Raw genomic sequence first — 18,761 nt, 5'->3', positions numbered from 1 at the left:
TGCTGAGAGATCTCACTCAAAAGGCTGCACTCCCCAAGCCTCAATTCCTCATGCATAAAATAAGGGTCTGTGAAGAATACATGCATTAATGAGCCCAGCACAGGAGGAAAGAGAGAGAGAGAACATAACAAGTGACTGGGCTGAGTCTTTTGTTCTCCACAGCCCTGGTTCTCCTCTAAAGAATGTGTGATCTTGGTGACTGTGTTTTGCATTCTTATGAAACTTTGAACTATTGTCTGATGACATCCCATAGAAGCAGAGTGCCTGTACCTTTTAACACTTGAGGGCACATCATCCACAAGGCAGACAAAACTAAATTCAAGAATGGGCTCCCAGGTGGGCTTAGCCTAAGATGTCTCTGTGTACCTTTTTAGCTATTTATTTATCAAGGGATTTCCTGGCACTTAGTCCTTAACATCTGTCAATTGACACCCTCCCCACCAGTGTGTGATCAGATCAGACCAACTAGGACAAATCTCATCCCAGTCAAGAGGGACAACTGAGACCAAACCACCAGACGGTTAGCCGAAGAGAGGTCTTCAGAGAATATTGTTTAGATGCAAGAAGAGAAGTTGTCAGATCAAAACTGCACGGTGGCACTTGCTTGAAACCTCAGTACATGGAAAACCAACGCAAGAAAGATTGTAAATGTGAGGCTAGCTCAAGCTGTCTTTAAGCCACGGACAAGAAATCACAGTGGCCTGTGTCAGCCCCTCCAAAAGTAACTCAGATGAGAAATTACCTGACATGGTTACCTCAAGTCACCTAAACGCCTTCTAACCTCAGCTCCTAGTCACATTCTGCTTACGTTTGTTTCAGATGCAGGAAGAGTTCTGAAATTTTCAGACTAAATTTTCAGACTCCCAGCTGCTTGCTGTACTCCAATACACACACAGTTACGTACTGGAAAGTTCTCTGACCGATGAAAAGCCATGTTGCCAATCAAACGCACGCACGATGGAAGGATGACGTCCTCCACGCGGCACAGAGCGAGTAGGTCTGAGTTACTACGGGCAGTGGTGAATCATAGGGGACAGCTGGGAAGAGGGGCACTTTCATCTGCTGTGCTCTGAACACACCTCTACTTGAACGTGTACATTAGTAACAACTGCACACACATGGTCTTAACCGCTTAATATGAACACATGGTTAAGGTGTGGCCGAATTTCACAGCATTCCTCCTCATCCTCTGTCAAATTTAAAAGGAAAAATTAAAGCGCGTTTTTCTCTCACCCAAGAACCATAAAGCAAAACTCACAAACTCAGTTTCTACAAAGCCAGAGCAGGAGGCCTGAGTGAATGAAGGAGACCCAGCCACAAGAGCATTGCGGGAAAGAGGAGGTCCTCCAGATGAAGTGCTATCAGGAGGCCTCTCTGACCCAGGAGACTTGGGCAAGACACCCTTGAGGCATCTTAGATAATATGCCCACTCTCTTTGTGCACCAGGCACGAGGTTAAGGCGCTTTCTAAGGTCTGTGTCAAGACTTCTCCTAATAGTCTTATGAGGAGGACTATTAGCGTCTTCATTTTACCAGTGAAAAACTGCATTTCAGAGAGGTTGAGCCACTGATTCCAGATTGCACAGCTGGAGCAGCAGAACCAGTTTGACTGAGGATTATACCCTTAACTACTCTTTACACCTTGACACCCTAACCACCAGCAGTCCACACAGGACCGTGTTGCCTTCTTCAGATACACTTACAAATGATGGTAAACAGAATGCACGCACGTCCAGCGTCCAGTATACTTCATGACTGTAAGAGCCTGGCGGAGCTGAAATGCAGCTAACACATCTTGAGAACTTTAGCTGTACACATTTTAGTTTTTGTGTTAATGAGACCGAGTCTGGGACTGGTCTGGAGCTCACCATCCTCCTGCCTCTGCTCCCCAAATACTGTAGTGAAAGGCCTAAGCCACGGTGCCCGCCTCGAGGACTGTTTTGAAATGGTTTCACTGGAGTGTGATTGCACTGCATAAAAGTGACCTGTGCCTGGTGTACTGCAGCGACCACTCAGTGCCCAGCCGTCCCCTGCTCCTTGAAGCCCAGCCCACCTCCCACTCTTGGCCCCAGATAGCCACCGATCTCTTTGGGGGTCCAGGCTTTTGCCCGTTTTGGCATTCTGTGAAAATGAACTCCTGCCTCATGTTGTGTTTGTATCTGGGATGTTTTCATTTGGCACAGCTGTCCTGAGACTCTCCCAGGGATGGATGTGTGTCGACTTGTTCCTTTTAAAAACAACTTTATGATTGTTGTGTGTGTGAGGGCATATGTGCAGGTCAGAGAGGACGGCTCTGTGGAGACAGCGGCTCTGTCTTTTCCCCTTTTCTGGGGTTCCGGGGTGGGACGCAGAGGCATGGCTTGTACAGCAAGTGCTTTGCTTGCTGAGGGGACCGGATGTCCCTTTAACCCCTAACATGTGACTTCCACTCCAGAACTGTGCCATAGTCTGACGTTCCTTTCCCCAACTGACATCTGGACTGTCCTGTTGTGAATATTGGTGTCTTTTGCGCATGTTTGTACCACAAGTTCTCGCGTGGTCGAGACCAGCCTTGAACTCCTAACCCTTCTGTCTCAGCCTCCTGAGTGCTGGAATTGCAGACATGCAGCACCACATTGAGATCACAGTTTTGTTCCTTTCTTAGGTTATAAAAACAAAAGGGTTAATTTTGGCTCATGGCTCTGGAGGTCCAGGGTAGAGGGGCCATATCTAATGGCAGCAAAGCTTTCCTGTGGGCTCAAGTGCCCAGGCAGTGCAGTCACCAGGTGAGAGAGAGTGAGCTCTTGTCACATTTCAGTCTGGAAGAGAAATGTGAGAATTTCCTTCTCTTGGAACGCTATGGGATTGGAGTCGCTGGGCAACCTGGTTTGTGTACTTTCAACTATCTGTGAAAGGACCAAACTATTCTCCACAGTGGCTGTTTTCATGTTCACACCAACAATGTAGCAGCTCACTTAGAGGGCTTCTTCAAGTGAGAGTTAATTTCTATAGTTCCTTTCTTCTTCAAAGTGATAATACAAGCATCAGTCTTCCAGGTTCCACCCATTCTTACTGGAAGGAAAAATAAAGGATGCATTGAGCCCTAGGCTGGGAACAACCGCCAGCCACACTCTGCATTCCGGAAACTCAAGAATCCTGGAAAGCCCTGCAAAAACTGCATTCCACAAAGAACTGGCCTGAGAACCAGGCTGATGGACTTGGCAGGTTCCCCAGCCCCGCCCACTCCGTCTCAAAAGGCGGGCCTTAGCCAGGGAGGCGGGGTCGGGGGAGGAAAATAAAAGAAAGCGTCGCCGGATGGCCCCGCCCACCCAGAGATAGGTTGCTTCTGTGAAGGGAGGAGCTGATGGGTGGAGCCCAAAATCCAGCGCTCCTCCGTAAAGTCCCGCCCACCCCGCGCTCCGCTCCGCTCCAGGGGCGGGGTCTGGAGGGGGTGGGGAGTGGCCTAGTGGGGAGGGCTCCAGGCCCCGGCCCCGCCCACTGGTCGGTATTGGGTCCGGTTCCCCAGTGGGCAGCACCGCAGCGCTGCTCGCGGTGCGCCATGGCCGGGCTGCTGGCGCTGCTTAGCCCGGCGGGAAGAGTGGGCGCCCGGCTGCGGACCCGGACCCCTTGTCTTCCGGGAGCCGCCACCTCCTGTGCTCCACCGCTCTGGGCCTTGGCCTTGTCCCGTCCGGGGCCGGACTCCCGGCTGCTGCGCACGGCCCGCGAAAACTGCCTCAGCCGCCAGGTAAGCCTCCCCACACCCACTCTTGACACTGATCTCCAGGTGACCCAAGCGCCGTGCCAGGGCCAGCCCCAAGGACAGTTTTTTTTTTTGCATTGCATCTGTCCGAAACGGGTCACCTCTGGAGACCCCGAGTTCTCAGATCCCTAGAGTCTGAGAAACATCTCTTTCCAGTTAGCAGCCAGAGAAACTGAGGCTTGCGGCGGTACGGTGCGCGGCCCAAGGTCATGGAGTAGCCCCCCGGGTCCCAGTTTCGAAAGCCAGAACAGTAGTGTTACCGAGCAGATCGCAAGGGCCCTGAACTCGATGTGAACTTCCAAGGCCCCTTTTGAAGTTCAGTTCAGGCCTGGGCACTGGGCCCAGGAGGCGGCGTTAGCCGCGAGCTACCGGTGTATGTGTCTAACGCCTCCCCTTTCCTCGTTGCTCCACCCTTTTTATCTAGCTGGGAGAGCAGCAGGCTGACGGTCCTGTTTCCTTGTGATTGCTTTCCCTGAGTGCTAAGAGTGAAAACTAGCTTCCATTCAGAGAGCAGCGCATCTCAAGTAGGTCTCTGAAGTGGAATTTCGAGATCGCATCAAGTCGTGGCACAAGGTCTGGAGGAGTCTGGAAGACCACCGCCATGAATCAGGCAGTTCTGAGCTCTGACTGCCCTTGTAGCTTTTCAGTGAGTAGCCGAGGGGATTGCTCTCTCACCTCAGGAGCCTCTCACAAACATGCATGGACTTCCTTCCCCTCCCCTCTCCTCTCCTGCCTGGCAGACTGGCCTCATCTCTGAACCTGGGCACAGGGCAGGATTCTCAGATTATACCAGGCTGCTTCCTGGTGATTCTTCAAGGCATAGCATAGCTTCCCTCTCCTCCAGGAAGCCTTCCCTGACTACCAGTGGTGTGCCTCTCCCCACCCCCTTACATTGTTTTCTCTGGAGCTCGGATCTCATCTGCCTTCATGATCTAGAACAACCTCTCACTTTGTTCTGCCACATCAGCCCTGTTGGCAGCCCGCACTCTGCCTTGAGAGGTGTGTGTTTACAGGGATGAGTGCTCTCTCAGGTTTCTAGGATCCCCGTCTCTGCTTGCTCAGTCAGTGTAACCTTGATCAAACTCTATCACCTTTCCATGTCTATGAAATGAGCTGTTAATTAGTCATTTCCCGAGGGTGAATGTGATGGGAGATAATGTGCTAGCTGGCATCTGCTACATCATGCCAACCCAGCAGCTGCTGTGATCAATGGGAGCGCACACCGCTCCAAGGCTCCCGGAGCCCAGGAACCAAGCCCATTTCTCCTGCTGGTTTGATAGATGGATGGAATCAGAGCAGGATCAAAACCTGACAGAAGGTTAGAACAAAAGATACTCCTTAAGAGGCCAGCCGTAGGGGAAGGGCCTGCCCCTGGCCTCAGTCAAGCATGCCGCTCCACCTCCACCCTGGCTGCCTTCACTGGGAGGCCAGCTGGGGTCTCCAAATGCTCTAGACATTAAATAAGTGTCTGAGTGGCATGCCAGCCTCTGCCTGCAGCGTGGACTTCACTGTGCCAGAGGGGGAGATAGACCACACAAGAAACCTGTCCTTTTACATCACAGAGACCAAGTGAGTGGAGGCCACTTGTGACATGGAGGGTCAGGGCAGAACGGTGCACTCTTATGCAGTTGGCTTGCTGGTTTTCCTTATCTAACATCCAGCACCCCTCCTCACTCCCTCCTTGCTTGGCTTGGTGTGTCCCCTCCCTGGTATTTCACTGTTTGTTGTCCGCTGCTCCCTAAAGTCACAGTCACCTTTGAGATTTATCTCTTTGGTTCGTTGCACTCTCCCCTACTCTGCAACACTCTGACCCAGAGAAGATACAGAGCCATAGTGCTGGAACTGGAATTGGGCCAACCACTGCGCTAACCACTAGGCTGTCCTTGTGATGTACTCAGCCCTCTGGGCTTTGCAGATCCTCTTCTATTCATGAGGATGTGATCAGCCTTCCTGCCCCTCTTCTAATGTGGCTTCCTCTGGTTGTTTTGAAACATGATCTCATGTATTCCGACCAGGCTGTCCTTCAGCACAATAAGCCTGAACTTCCATCATCCTGCCTCCAACTCCAAAGGGCCAGGATTATAGGCTTATGCTACCAAGCTGGTTTATACTGTGCTGGGAAATAAAAGCTTTGTGCATGCTAGACACTGTACCACCGAGCTGTGTGTCCGCCAGAGGGCTTGCGTGTGGGTCAGTGTGTCAGTGTTACACTCAGGATGGTCCAGAGCACTTCTGGGTCAGTGCGTCGGTGTCACACACTCAGGGCAGTCCAGAGCGCGTTTGGGTTGTACACAGCAGTGCTTCATGGAGAATGAGCATCGGCAAATGCCCGTTGCTTGCAGGTCACACTCATAAACCCCTTTGGTTTATCTTATTTAAACCCCTCAAGGACTTGGAAGAAAAATGCATGGTCCTTCATGCCCTGCAAGAGTGGTCATTCCTAACAGAAGTGACTTTCCCAGGCTGTTCTGGTTCTGGAGGTCAGGAGAAAAGCTGCCGGCACCTTCTTTTATTGGCCAGCCCTTGCCATTGTCTCCTTCTTGAGCCCTGAACGCCTCTACTGAAATGCTTGCAGAAGCTCTGGTTCTTTCTGATAAGTATCCCTTCCTCCTGGGCTGCAGAAGGTGTGGCTGAGCTGATAAGACAGTCTGTAGACCTTCCCAGTGCCTACACCTACGTCAGGCCAGTGTCAGTCAAAAGCCCATTGACCTGTGGCCCAAGCAATCTCAGTTGTGGCCCAGTCTCCATGCCCCAGAGCAGCCACAGCTGTCTCTGCTGAGGCGGCCTTTGTCTCATACCCTCAGTTTTGGCAAAAGGCCTTCTGGCCCAGAAAGGAGAATAGAAAGGCAGGCAGCCAGACTTTCAGCTAGAAAATCAACAGCAGCTTCTGCTGGGCTGGAGGAGCAAACATTAGGACCAGACATGTGTTTGTTTTAGAGAGGAGAGCAGGCTGGAGGGATGACTCGGTGATTAAGAGCACTAGCTGCTCCTGCAGAGGACCTGGGTTCAATTCCCAGCACCCATAGGACAACTCAAACCATCTACAGTTCCAGGGGGATCTTAGGCCTTCTGGCCTCTGAGGACGCTAGGCATGTACCTGGTGCACAGACACATACATGCAGGCAAACAGACGCAGTTGGTGGGCTTGAGGACTGCTGCTCAGAACACAGGGCTGCTTTCTTCTCACTAGGGGAGCCCTGACCCATCTCCTGGGGCTTCTGGTGTACTCATTCCCCTGCCTTTGCAGAGTCGCGTAGCTGCAACATGCTCGTAATCAGGGAGGAATCTGCCCGGCTGCAGGATCAATAGCCAGAGGTGACCATCATTTTTTGTCTAATCCAGGAGTGGCTGAGGTCTCTGTTGTCTGTCCCAAATTTCTTAGCATCCAGTGCATGGTACAATCGCCCTCACGTGACCCTCGAGATGGCCTGGTGGGTAAAACACTTCTTGTCTTGCATGCCTGGCAACCCTGAGCTCAATTCCTGGTACCCACTGTGTGGTTTGAATAAGCATGTCCCCATGGGCTCAGGCTTTTGACACTTGGCCCCCAGTTGGTGGCGCAGTGTGGGGCAGGGCAGCCTTCAGTGGGGGCGGCCTCTGAGTCTGTGGCCCTGCCCCACTTCCAGTTTGTTCTATGTTCCTGATACGACCTGTGAGGGTCCTGCTCCCACCACCTGCTGCCTCCTGCCAGGCCTCCCCACCGTGACGGACTCTTGTCCCTCTGGAACTGTGAGCCAAAAGGAACTCTTTCACAAGTTGCCTTTGGTTGTGGTGTTTTATCACCACAACAGAGAAGTAACTGATACTCAGACATGACAGCGGGTGAGGAGACACGACTCCACCAAGCTGCCCTTTAACGCCACGTACATAGTGTGACAAGCACGCCTGTGCTCACAGGCGCGCGCAGGTGAATTGGCCTTCCCCATCAGGTTTCCTGTCTCAGTGAAGGCCTGTGGCTTTTGGAGCTCCATCCTATGCCAACCCTACTCCCTACTCCCCTCTCAGGGTAGTGTAGAAATGGAGCTGTGTACTCAGGCCACAGGCTGCATTGAATCTGCAGTCAGAAGGCAGAGAGAGATCAACGCTGGTGCTCAGCCCCCTTTCTTCTTATTCAGCACAGAGCCTTGTCCCGGGAATGGTGCCACTTACATTCAGGGTGGGCTTGCCTTAACCCCCTTGGAAGCACACCCACAGACCTAGCCAGATCTGTCTCCTGAAGTTATTCCAATCAAGCACTACACCTCTGGCCTTGATAAAAAAGCCTGTGTTGCTCCTCTGGGGCTTGACACATTAGCTCCTGGGCTAGATCCTGGGAGTCCACCAAACTCGGCCTCACTGGGCTGAGGTCAAGGTGACAGCAGGACTAGTTTCTTCCTGAGGTTCCAGGGCAGAATCCTTTGTGCAACTTCTAAAGGCCTCCTGCCCGGTCCCTGGCCACACCCTCATATCAGTAAGGCAGCAGTGCAGCATCATCAGACCTCTGCACCTCCTATCACCTCTCCTCTCAGACTCCAACTCCTGCCCCCCCAACCCGCCACCACCCTGTTACGTTTTCATTGGTCCCACCCAGAAAAACCCAAGTTAACAGTCCCATCCCAAGGTCCATCGCCAGACCCCAGCTGCCAAGTCCTTCTCCGGTAGGAGATACCCTGGATATCACCAGGGCCATCGTTCTGCTGACCTAGTCCTGCTGACCTAGTGGGAGGGGTGCACAGCCCGGATAAGGGTAAAAGCCAGTGGCGTCCAGCAACCTAACCTCCCCTCGTCTGTGCACAGGAGCCCAGCAGAATCACTGAGCCAGGAAGCAGTGGCAACAGCACAGAGAAAAAGCTAAGCAAATCGCAGCAGCTGAAGAAAGTTTTCCAAGAATACGGGGCTGTGGGCGTGTCGCTGCACATCGGGATCTCACTGGTGTCCTTGGGGATATTTTACACAGTTGTTTCCAGGTATGGCTTTTGGACAAACGTTCACTATGTTTGTAGCTGGATGTGGGAGTGCTTGGGAGGCCAAGACCAAAAAAGTTCCAGGACACCCCTGGTCTTGAGCGTGAGGTCTGTCCTCAAATAACAGAAGGAAGGAAGATGTGCTGGGGTGCAGCCCAGTTGGTAGAAGCCGTCATTCGCAAAGCCCTGGGTTCCGTTCCTCAAGCAGCATCAGCCTCACCTGTAATCCCAGTATTCAGAAGGCGGAGGCAGGGGCCCCCACCGTTCCAGGTCATCCATCCTTGGCTACATAGACTTTGAGGCCAGCCGAGGTTACACGAGACCCTGTCTCAAAACATTCTTCGTTTTGTTCTCCCTGCCGTAAACTAATCTGTGAATGGATTTGTTCCTGTTATTGGTTTGTTTGGTGAAACCTACACACTCAACCTTGTACTATAATGCATTTTTAAAACATGGTTCGTCTGGGTCAGTGAGATGGCTCAGCAGGTGAAAAGTGCTTACCCCACAAGCCTGGCCACCTGAGCTCCATCCCCAGAACCCGCAGTGCAAGGAGAGAACCAACTCCTGAAAGTGGTCTCTGAGCTCCACCGCATGCAACCCACAGCGTGTGCCTTGCCCACACTCACATACACAATAATCATAACATTTTTTAAATAAAAAAGCCAAACTACTGTTAAGCTAGACAAATGGATTTCTTCCTTTAATCCTTGGCTGTAATGTTTTCTTTGCCTCTTTCTCCTCCCCGCAGTGGTGTAGACATGTCTGCAATCCTGCTTAAGCTTGGCTTTAAAGAGTCGCTGGTGCAATCCAAGATGGCCGCAGGCACCAGCACGTTCGTGGTGGCCTATGCCATCCACAAGCTGTTTGCGCCCGTGAGGATCAGCATCACCTTGGTCTCTGTGCCCTTCATCGTCAGATACTTCCGCAGAGTGGGACTCTTTAAACCTCCAGCCACCAAGCCTTGAAGCCAGTGGTTTCTAAACTACTTTAGAAGTTAGTTGTTTTCAGGGTGGGTTTCTGGGGGGAGGGGCAGAGGCTATATGCTATGTTCCTTATGGGTTGGTTTTTACTTTTACCAGCAAAAATCAGATGGTTTAGTTTACTTTTTTTTTTTTTTTTTTTTTTTTATGCTGTTCCTCACAGGACCATGTGCGTGACTTAAAATGTCACCAAGGCATCCAAGTGAGTTGACAGCCAGGCCTGGTGCTGCAGGCCATTAAACTCAGGAGGCTGAGGCAGGAGGATCTCACATTCTAGCCTGCTTGAGCTAGTTTAGGGTCAGCATAGCAATTTAGTTAGCAATTTAGTAAGACTGTGTCTTGGTCAACAGCGAAGAGGGGAAATTAGCAGTAGAGCCCTCACCTGACTCACAGGAGGCCTAAATTCAATCCCAGAACAAAACAAGACTGCCTCCAAATTGTTCCTTCTAGATCAGTGGGGCAGGAATCCTGTTTGCAAGCCCCCCGAGGCTAGTCTTTTCTCAGGTTCTTAAAGCAATGATTAATTTGCTTGCTTTTAAAACTCCCACTCCCCGGATTTGCACTGGCAGCAGCCCGCAGCTTAATATGCAATATTCTGCAGACAGCTGCCAGTGCTGCAACTAATGAAGCAAAAATTAACAGTCCGTAATCACAATCTACATTAACATCAAGCCCTTGACATTCACAAGACTTGCTTTGGGGAATGCAGGCAAGAACTTCTCGTGTGCTTCATTGACTCCAGAGCATCTTTGTCTGGATGTGATGGGGGTGTTAGTCTGAAATCTCATAGATCCAGGGCAGTATTGTTTGTAAAATATAGGATCGCTGCTCAATTGTAATGTCATCATTTGGCTCCTGATGCCCTTATTCAGGGGAACTCAGAACACTCACATAGAAGCTAAAAAGCATCCTAGCTTTCTTGGACAATCCATTCAGCTATCCGAGTGCTGGGATTAAAGGTGAGTGCCACCGAGCCCGGCTGCCATTAGCTATCTGAAACTTGAGGCATTCCAGAGCTGACATGTTCACAATGTGCCAATGAATGTTAATTGAATTAAATCATATGCATAAAATATTTGTGCCACATTCTGAAAAACAAAAAGGAAAATAATGCCTGTTCTAACTATAAAGAAACCAAGAAAAAAAATACAAGCTAGGGAAAAGAGAGATGTCTTAATTAGGGTGATATTTCTGTGGTGAAACACCATGACCAAAATTAGTTTGGGGAGGAAAGGGCTTCTTTCATTCACAGTTCCATATAACAGTTCATCAAAAGCAGTGAGGGCAGGAACCTGGAGGCAGGAGCTGATGCCTGAGGCTATAGAGGGGGTTCGGCTTGCTGGCTTGCTTCCCATGGCTTGCTCATCCTGCTTTATTATAGAAACCCAGGACCACCAGCCCAGGGGTGATAGTGGTCTCAGTGGCAGTGGTTTCAACCTGTGGGTTGCGACCCCTTTGACAAACCTCTATCTCCAAAAATAATGTACATTATGATTCAAAACAGTAGCAAATAAAAATAATTTTATGGTTGGTGTCACTACAACATGAAGAACTGTATTAAAAGGTCACAGTATTAGGAAGGTTGAGAGCCACTAGGGTAGAGGGAGGTTAGAATAGAAAGTCGAGCAGAGACCCAGACTCAGGCTTCCTCTTCCAGGAAGCCAGGGGCAGTTAGGGCAGAAATTGGCCTGCTCTATCTATCACTCTAGCCTCCCCTCTGGGCAGGCTGGCAGAGAGCACTTGTTCTATCAGATCCAAAGGAAACTCCATTCCCCAGTGCAGCCCAAGTATCCAGAAATAGGTTCACCTGGACTATAATTCTAGTCCCAGAATTCCTCAGAGACTTGTGAAACTGGTTGCCCTCTACCAAAAGGAGTCATTTCCCTTACCTCTGGCAGAAGGGAATATATGTCCTGATAACATATACTCATGGCGCCTAGCAGCCTATTGAAGGGCATACTGGTATCACAAGTACCTGATATACACTACAGAGTGTTCCTAGCCCTTCTTCTCATCTCTACCCGAAACTGGCCCCGGCTCACAGGCTTCCCTTCCCTCAGCTACCATCTTTATAACCCAGCTATTACTATTCTTCTTGGCTCTTGCTACTCTCACTGTGCTTTCTCTCTTCTGTCCCATCCTGTTCTCCCCTCTGCAACAGAGAGCCCTGGCCATGTTCAGCCTACTTCTCCCTCTGCTCTGGAGGCTTAACAGATGCCTCTAGCTGTTCTCTCATATCCACAGTAAGAGCCTTCCCTTCAGCATACATACCATGTCAGTTTGTACAGTTCTCCCCTGGGAGCGAGTGTTTGAACTGTGAAGTCTGCTCAGCTGCATGGTGGGAAGGATTGCGTTCATTTTTCTTGCTCACAATTCCTTTTAAATTACTTTGACAATCAGAAAACAGAAGAAAGAACCGTTTACAGAGATCTGGCTGACAGTTTCTTAGCCCACAGTTACCCACGTCATTTGTTAACATTTAAGAGGGTTTTTTTTTTTTTTTGAGACAAATTCTCTGTTCGTGAGATCTTTAAAGTGCGATTACATTCTTATTTTCCTCATAACAAAACCTACTGCCAAAAGCCTTTACTGATTTTAAATCAGGATGTATTACAGAAACTAATTCCAAGGACATCCACGTAGCTGAGCAAGATGCCCTGGGCCAGTGACAGTTGACTGGATGGGGCCTCTCCATCTTGCCTGTGTCGAAACAGCCATGTTAGCTTCAAGCTCTGGATCCCCAACCCTGCTACTCCCCCATTCAGGTTCCTAAGTAACGCCCATACAAAGAATCACATTGAAAGCAGCAATAAAACTCATTGTACCCACAGCCATGTATCTTCCAAACCCACTCCGCTGTCACGCCTGTGGCCAGCAGCCAGAACATGGGGGATGAGTCGAGAGACTGAAGCACCATATAGATAGACCTAGCAGCAAGCCATGCAGATCTGCTCCTACGAGTTCTCTTTAGCGGAACCAGATCAAGGAAACTGTTTTAAGATGTAAGCCATTGTTTGCCTCTAGTTGTTTTTTTTTTTTTTTTTTTAAACAGACTGAGTACGCAGGTTAGATTCTGTGAAACAAATAAAAATCTCTGTAAAATTATGTGTTGCCTGTCACCTTCTGGTCAGCCATCACTGCTGCCATTCAGGAAGAGCAGCATGTAATAGTGGCAGTAATGTGCTAGTAGCCTGAGCTGTAGGAGGCAGTGTCCCATACTCTGCTTGGCTCCCTGTAGTCAAATCATAGTTGACTGCAGCTCAGGTGGACAGTAACTGGGAATGCTGCTACATGAACAGTTAGTTTAGCACAGGACTGGGGACCAGAAGGATGTTCCAAGAGGATGGCCTCTGCAGTACAACTCAGTTCTGAAGTGTGGTGGTGGTGGTCCAGTTGACATATTTTACCCTGGCCACTTGCATCTCCGGTCATGTGACATCTAGTGTCCTGAGCTGGTCGTGAAAACCAGTTTCTCTAATCCAGCATCCCCCTCTGGTTGACAGACAGATGGCACTGGCATCTGTAAACTCTACAAGAAAATATCCAGCGGACCAGAAAAGCACCACATCTGCTCACTTCTAGCCAAAACTGAACAGGTGACCAAATGATTACCCATGTACTTCAGGTAGATGCTATACATATATTTATATATTTAACAAGTTTGCACACATGACAGAATTCCAACATAAGAAAACAGCCGTTCACATCCAGAAACAAGTCCCACGACATGAATTTATATATTTAACAAGTTTGTACACATGACAGAACTTCAACATAAGAAACATCCAGAAACACCTGAGTCAAGGGCCACACAGGTAGAGCACATTATAGTGGTTGACGGTCCGAACCCCACAAGGACCTAAGAAGGCTGAAAACCTGGGCTCCGGAGGGATGCCACCTAAGAAAAAGGAAGTCTATACAAATCTTTATTTTAACATTTAAAAGAAAAGTACATATCCATTCCAACAACTTTCCCAGGCCTGGTGACCCAATAAATTACACACACACTCAGGCACTTGAAGGCTACCACACAGGTGATGGCTGGGGAGTCTGGCAAGGCGGTAACTTTTGTACAGTGAGACCCCAGCGAGGACACGATGGGGGCACAGGCCACAGGGACAACTGCAGTAGAACCTTTTCTCCAGACTACCAACTCAGGAAACAGCAGCACGGTCCTTGGGGCTTGGGCAGCGCCGCATGTGCTCAGGTGGGGCTTCCTGGATGCAGGGCATCGGACTACCCTCTCCGCGAGGTGCACTGAGGGCAGTGGTGATGGTCTGGGAGGTCTCAGTGGGGCGTTTCTCACAGTTGCACAGTGCACATGGCTCCGGATTCCCTAAGATGATTTGCTGGCTGGCTCTTTGCCTTTCTGGCCATTTGGAGATTTGGAGGAATTAGCCGTGATCCAGGGGTGCTCAAGGACTTCTGCTAGTGTTAGCCTCTGGCTTGCGTTGTGTTTTAACAGTCTTGAGATGAGGTCCCTGGCTCCCTCCGTCACAAAGTCAGGGAATGTGAACTCAACCTGCAGAATCAATGACAAAATGGACAAACATGGGTCAGAGGGGTACGAGAATAACCACCAGCCCTCGGCAGGAAGCCAGGAGAAGCACCTTACCCGTGAGATCCTCCTGTAGGTCTCCTGGTGAGTGTGTGCCTCGAAAGGAGGCATCCCAACCAGGAACTCATAGCAGAGGACGCCCAGGCTCCAGAGGTCCACCTTCTCATCGTGCATTCGGCCTTCAATCATCTCCGGGGGCAGGTAGTCCAGGGTGCCACACAGCGTGGTTCTCCTGAAAGCGACAGAGGCTGTGGTTGATACACTCTGACAAACATGGTAATTCGGTGTGAACACTCCCCAGGCTGATGCCCACCTAATTCCCCACTTCTAGGTAGGATATGGATGAAGGGAGGTTTGGAAGGTCACACTCTAGCCACCACGCTTCCCCCCGACCGTCCAACTCCAGAACTTAAGAAAATCTAGGGAAAACAATGTACTTCTCATCTCAGTAACACCGAGGCTGAGATGGGAAAGTTAAAATGAATTTTGGAGACCAGTCTGGACTTTGAAGCAAGACACCATCTCAGAAAACAATGACAAAGTTGCTATACAGGGTTCTTCCATAAATACAATTTGGCATTCCACATGAGCTTGCAGTAAAAGGACACCACCATTTTAGGCTTGAAGTACTGACTCACACCGGTAATTACAACATCTGGTAGACTGAGGCAAAAGCGCTGACAGAGATTCAAAGCCAACCTGGGCTACAATGTGATTTTTTTTTTTTCAGTGAAGTAGAGGATAGAAAAGAAAAGTCTTAGAAATGTAAGAGTCTACAAGATGTAACAAACAGCCACATACTTCATTGAACCTCTCTGGGTTCTTTAGTACTTTTACTATTTTTGGTTTAGGGGTTTTAAAGATTTTACTTTCATTTTTTATGTATGGGTATTTTGCCTGTCTGTCTGTCTGTCTGTGCAAATGAATGCTTTGTATCCAAGGAGACCGGAAAAAGAGTGTCCGATCTGGAATTGGAATCACAGACAGTTGTGAGCTACCGTGAGTGTGTTGGGAACCAAACCCAGGTACTCTGCAAAAGCTGCCAGAGCATTCAACAGCTGAGCCATCTCTCCAGCCCAACTGTCTTGCTATGGAGCCCAGACTAGCCTCCAAGCAGCTATCGCCATGGCCTCCTCCTCCTGCCGCTGCTGCTGGGATTACAGGTATTTGCCACTATACCTGGCTGAGTTCTTCTGTTTTTAAGACAGTCTTACCAGACTGGCCTTGAACTTGATATCTTCCTGGCTCAGCCTCTCAAATGCTGGGATTCAAGTATGCACCAGCACACAGGGCTTGGTTAGATTTCTTTCCCTCACCTTCCACAGGGTGTGTGTGTGTGTGTGTGTGTGTGTGTGTGTGTGTGTGTGTTTATGCTGCTTTTACTTTGAGTTCTGATTTTAAAACAGCTTTAAGATTTCATGGGCAGCTGGAGAAATAGCTGAGTGTGGGCTAAATATTAGCTATTAAGAATTCCACTAGCCTTGGAAGGGACAGTGGCGCTGCCTGTGAGGAGCACCTCTATCGCAGGGGAGGCACACTGAGGATACACAATGTGAGCATACGCCTGACTTTAAATGTCCACAAAGCAACAATACCAGTGTCCGGGGCTCTACAATGGAGCTGTGGACCACTGTGCTGCCATCACCAACTCGGCATTTTCTGTTCATGTGGGCTCTGAAAACCAAAGCTGGAATAAACCAGGAGCAGACAACGGAGGCTACCATTGCTGAGATGGTACAAGGACATACTCAGCTGTGTCTGGTGCCTACACACGCACTCTGTGGGATTCTCAAAGGATGGTCCCCATAACTGGGCAGCTGTGGTGGGGCCTGAACTTGAGGCTGCTGGAGTAGCTGTCAGAATTCACACCTGTGATCTCTTCTGAATTTTGCAAGTTGTGCCTCTATCCTGACGTCATATCCTGACATGACCAGCGTCCAGTGGTGACTGCACAGGTTACAGTCCTGCTTAATCATGACAACACCTACAAGTCTAGGTGACTGACGCTACCACTGATGTCAGTTAAACAGCCTGCCACAGTGCTCCTGGAGACAAATAGGTGACCTTAGACTTCACTACTTTAAAAAAAAAAAAAGAAAAAGAAAAGGCTTTAAATTTTCTAAAACTACATTTATTTGTGTGTTTGTACACGTATGCCCTCGTGAGAAAGAGCACACCACGGGGCAAGGTTGGAAGATAATCTGAAGTCAGTCTCTCCTTCCACCAAACGGGTTCCAGGTCTCGAATTCTGATCATCAGACTCAGCTGTAAGCACGTTTACTTGCCCAGCTTTCTCCTCTGGCCTCAAACAGGCTTTTTAAGTGCTTACTTGCCCAGCTTTCTCCTCTGGGCTCAAACAGGCTTTTTAAAAACACTGGTAATATTTTAAAAGTAGTCCCCAAGCCAGGCAATGGTGGCATACACCTTTAATCCCTGTACTCGGGAGACCGAGGCAGGCAGGTCTTTGTGAATTCGAGGCCAGCCTGGTGTACAGAGCAAGTTCCAGGACAACCAGGGCTACACACACACACACATACACACCAAAAAAAAAAAAAAACCTGTCTCAAAAAAAGTTAAAAAATAAAATAAAATAAAATAAAAAGTAGTCCCCAAAGCTAGCAACATCTTGACAACAGATGCACAGAGACATTCAAACGCAAAGTCAATTTTTGAAGTTTGAAAGTTTGCCTACTTTCAATTGTTGCATTAGGTGATATCTGTTTCAGCTGTAAAGGGAAAGGGAAAGTTCTATTTCTGCTGTTGACGAAAGCAGCAGGAGTCCAGCATCCCCAGAGCTGCACTCACACCACTGTGGTTTCAAAGTTAGAAACAAATGGTGCTTGGCTCTGCTCCCCATCCGCATAGGGTCCAAGTTCCTCCAGCGGGCACCTGTGTTTATCAACCCATACAGCAGCCAAATCTCTAAATTCACCCTCTTCCACTAGCCTCTAGGGACGTTCAACATCCATAAGCTAAGGCCTAGTGTGCCCGGGGATCACAGGAAGAACTTTATCAGGTCTAAACCGCTCCAAAGAATTCCTAGGTCAGCCAGGTCCTCTTAGACTAACAGTTACTTTACAGTGTAGCACACAAGCACGCACACAGGAATGCAGGCAGACACACCTCTCCAGGGCCGTAATAATCCAAAATCCCATACCTGGAAGATGGAGCGTGTACAGACCATCCAAAGTCTGCAATCTTCAACTCTCCGTTTGGCCCAAGAAGCAGGTTCTCCGGCTTAATGTCTCTGTGGATGACTCTCTTTGAATGACAGTAGGACAGAGCATTTGCCAATTCGGTGATGTACTGTTGAGAAAAAGCGTTGGAGGACCAGGGTGTAGGTTTATGTAAGGGAGTTAGGCAACTGAAAGTTAATCCAACATAGACTAAGCCGTTTTTCAGGTTTTGAAACAAACACCATGGAAAAAGGCTAAGTCTATAAATAACAACTGCAGACTGACAGGCTCACTCGGGGCTCAGTGATCTTGAGAGGCAGGGGAGGCACGGGCTGTCCTACCAGGCAACCATGAAAGAACTGCACAGAACTGAACAGTGAGCGATCCACAGGTAAAGCAATCTTTAAACATTTAAAGGGCCGAGACCGGGTGCACAGACCTTGGGCTCCCAAGGCCTCCGGATCTGCAGAATCTGCTCAGTACCAGTCCTGTAGTCTGTTTTGCATCCCGTAACAGGATACTCAAGAGAAGCATGCTAAGTTTTAGTCTACATGAAAAGTATATAAGCAAAGAAGGAAAAAAAAAAAAGAGGCGATGCTCTCCAAAATCAGCCCTTTTCGCTCCTGTTAATCCTGCCCAGTCCTGGGCTAGGCACGTACTGCTTAGCATGGATGAGCCACCTCGGCTCTAGCCAGCGCAGGACAGAGTTGAGGGTGGCACAGTGTGGCAAAGTGTGCCAAGTGCGTATGTAATTGGCAAGAAGCTTTGTTTTCCCAAAAGGAAAAAGAGACAGAAAACAGTCATTATTTATTGAACAGGACATTTTTCATTCTTTTGTAGCCCACAGTCAAACCAGACTTTGCACCATAGTGAACTGATGGTGACTATGCAGTAAGCTGCTCTTCCCACAGCAGCTGAGCTGACACTGACATGAATGGGCAGAGGCAGTGGACCTCACTGCCAGAGGCAGAGGCTGACCAGCACTCCCTGGCACCACATCCCCACAGCCCCGAGGCTGTGGGACTGGGGCTAGACAGACCCCATTATATCACTCTACATTTATTTAAGTCACATGAAAAGTAAAACAAGTAAGGGTACTAGTCTAAGTAATAAGGAATCTAGAAAGAAATAATCTTGGCTTAAATCCACACACACACACTTGGATTGAAGCCTTAAGTAGAGAGGTGTAAATGTGTAGAAGACATTTATGTCTGAGTATAGGGTCTGAAGTAGAAACTTCAGAAACTGACAGACAATTTCCTTAGTTACCTTTGAGAAGAAAGTTGGTCAAATAGATGATTTCTTATTAATGGCCAATTAAAGAAAATGATAGGGGGCTGGAGAGATAGCTCAGAGGTTAAGAGCA

General features: G+C 49.1%; 2 protein-coding genes across 6 annotated transcripts in view; one reads left to right on the top strand and one right to left on the bottom strand.

The window, feature by feature from the left end:
* Positions 1 to 3,480: 3,480 nt before the first annotated feature.
* On the top strand, positions 3,481 to 11,204 carry Fam210b (family with sequence similarity 210 member B). The gene is made up of 3 exons (XM_055596233.1): positions 3,481 to 3,723; positions 8,515 to 8,684; positions 9,430 to 11,204. The coding sequence occupies exons 1-3, from the start codon at positions 3,538 to 3,540 to the stop codon at positions 9,644 to 9,646; spliced, it is 573 nt and encodes a 190-aa protein (XP_055452208.1). The 5' UTR covers positions 3,481 to 3,537; the 3' UTR covers positions 9,647 to 11,204.
* A 2,177-nt stretch (positions 11,205 to 13,381) lies between these two features.
* Aurka (aurora kinase A) overlaps positions 13,382 to 18,761 on the bottom strand; it is a 15,114-nt gene continuing 9,734 nt past the window's right edge. For all 5 annotated transcript variants that reach the window (XM_055596158.1, XM_055596160.1, XM_055596157.1 and 2 more), the window contains exons 7-9: positions 17,377 to 17,525; positions 14,277 to 14,451; positions 13,382 to 14,183 (exon numbers count right to left, since the gene is read on the bottom strand). In XM_055596158.1, coding sequence (XP_055452133.1) covers positions 13,998 to 14,183; positions 14,277 to 14,451; positions 17,377 to 17,525 — 510 coding nt within the window. In that variant the 3' untranslated portion in view covers positions 13,382 to 13,997. The remainder of the gene's footprint in view (positions 14,184 to 14,276; positions 14,452 to 17,376; positions 17,526 to 18,761) is intronic.

The sequence above is a fragment of the Psammomys obesus genome, unplaced genomic scaffold (genome assembly GCF_907164565.1).
Source record: "Psammomys obesus unplaced genomic scaffold, mPsaObe1.curated_primary_1811, whole genome shotgun sequence".
Taxonomy (NCBI): Eukaryota; Metazoa; Chordata; class Mammalia; order Rodentia; family Muridae; genus Psammomys; species Psammomys obesus.
This window is presented reverse-complemented; position numbering and strand designations above follow the sequence as displayed.

Bases quoted from the DNA above. Each gene is read 5' to 3' on its own strand.
- Fam210b (XM_055596233.1), top strand. From the start codon at position 3,538: ATGGCCGGGCTGCTGGCGCTGCTTAGCCCGGCGGGAAGAGTGGGCGCC. The intron at 3,724-8,514 runs GTAAGCCTCCCC...GTCTGTGCACAG, and splicing joins AAAACTGCCTCAGCCGCCAG to GAGCCCAGCAGAATCACTGA. The intron at 8,685-9,429 runs GTATGGCTTTTG...TCCTCCCCGCAG, and splicing joins TTTTACACAGTTGTTTCCAG to TGGTGTAGACATGTCTGCAA.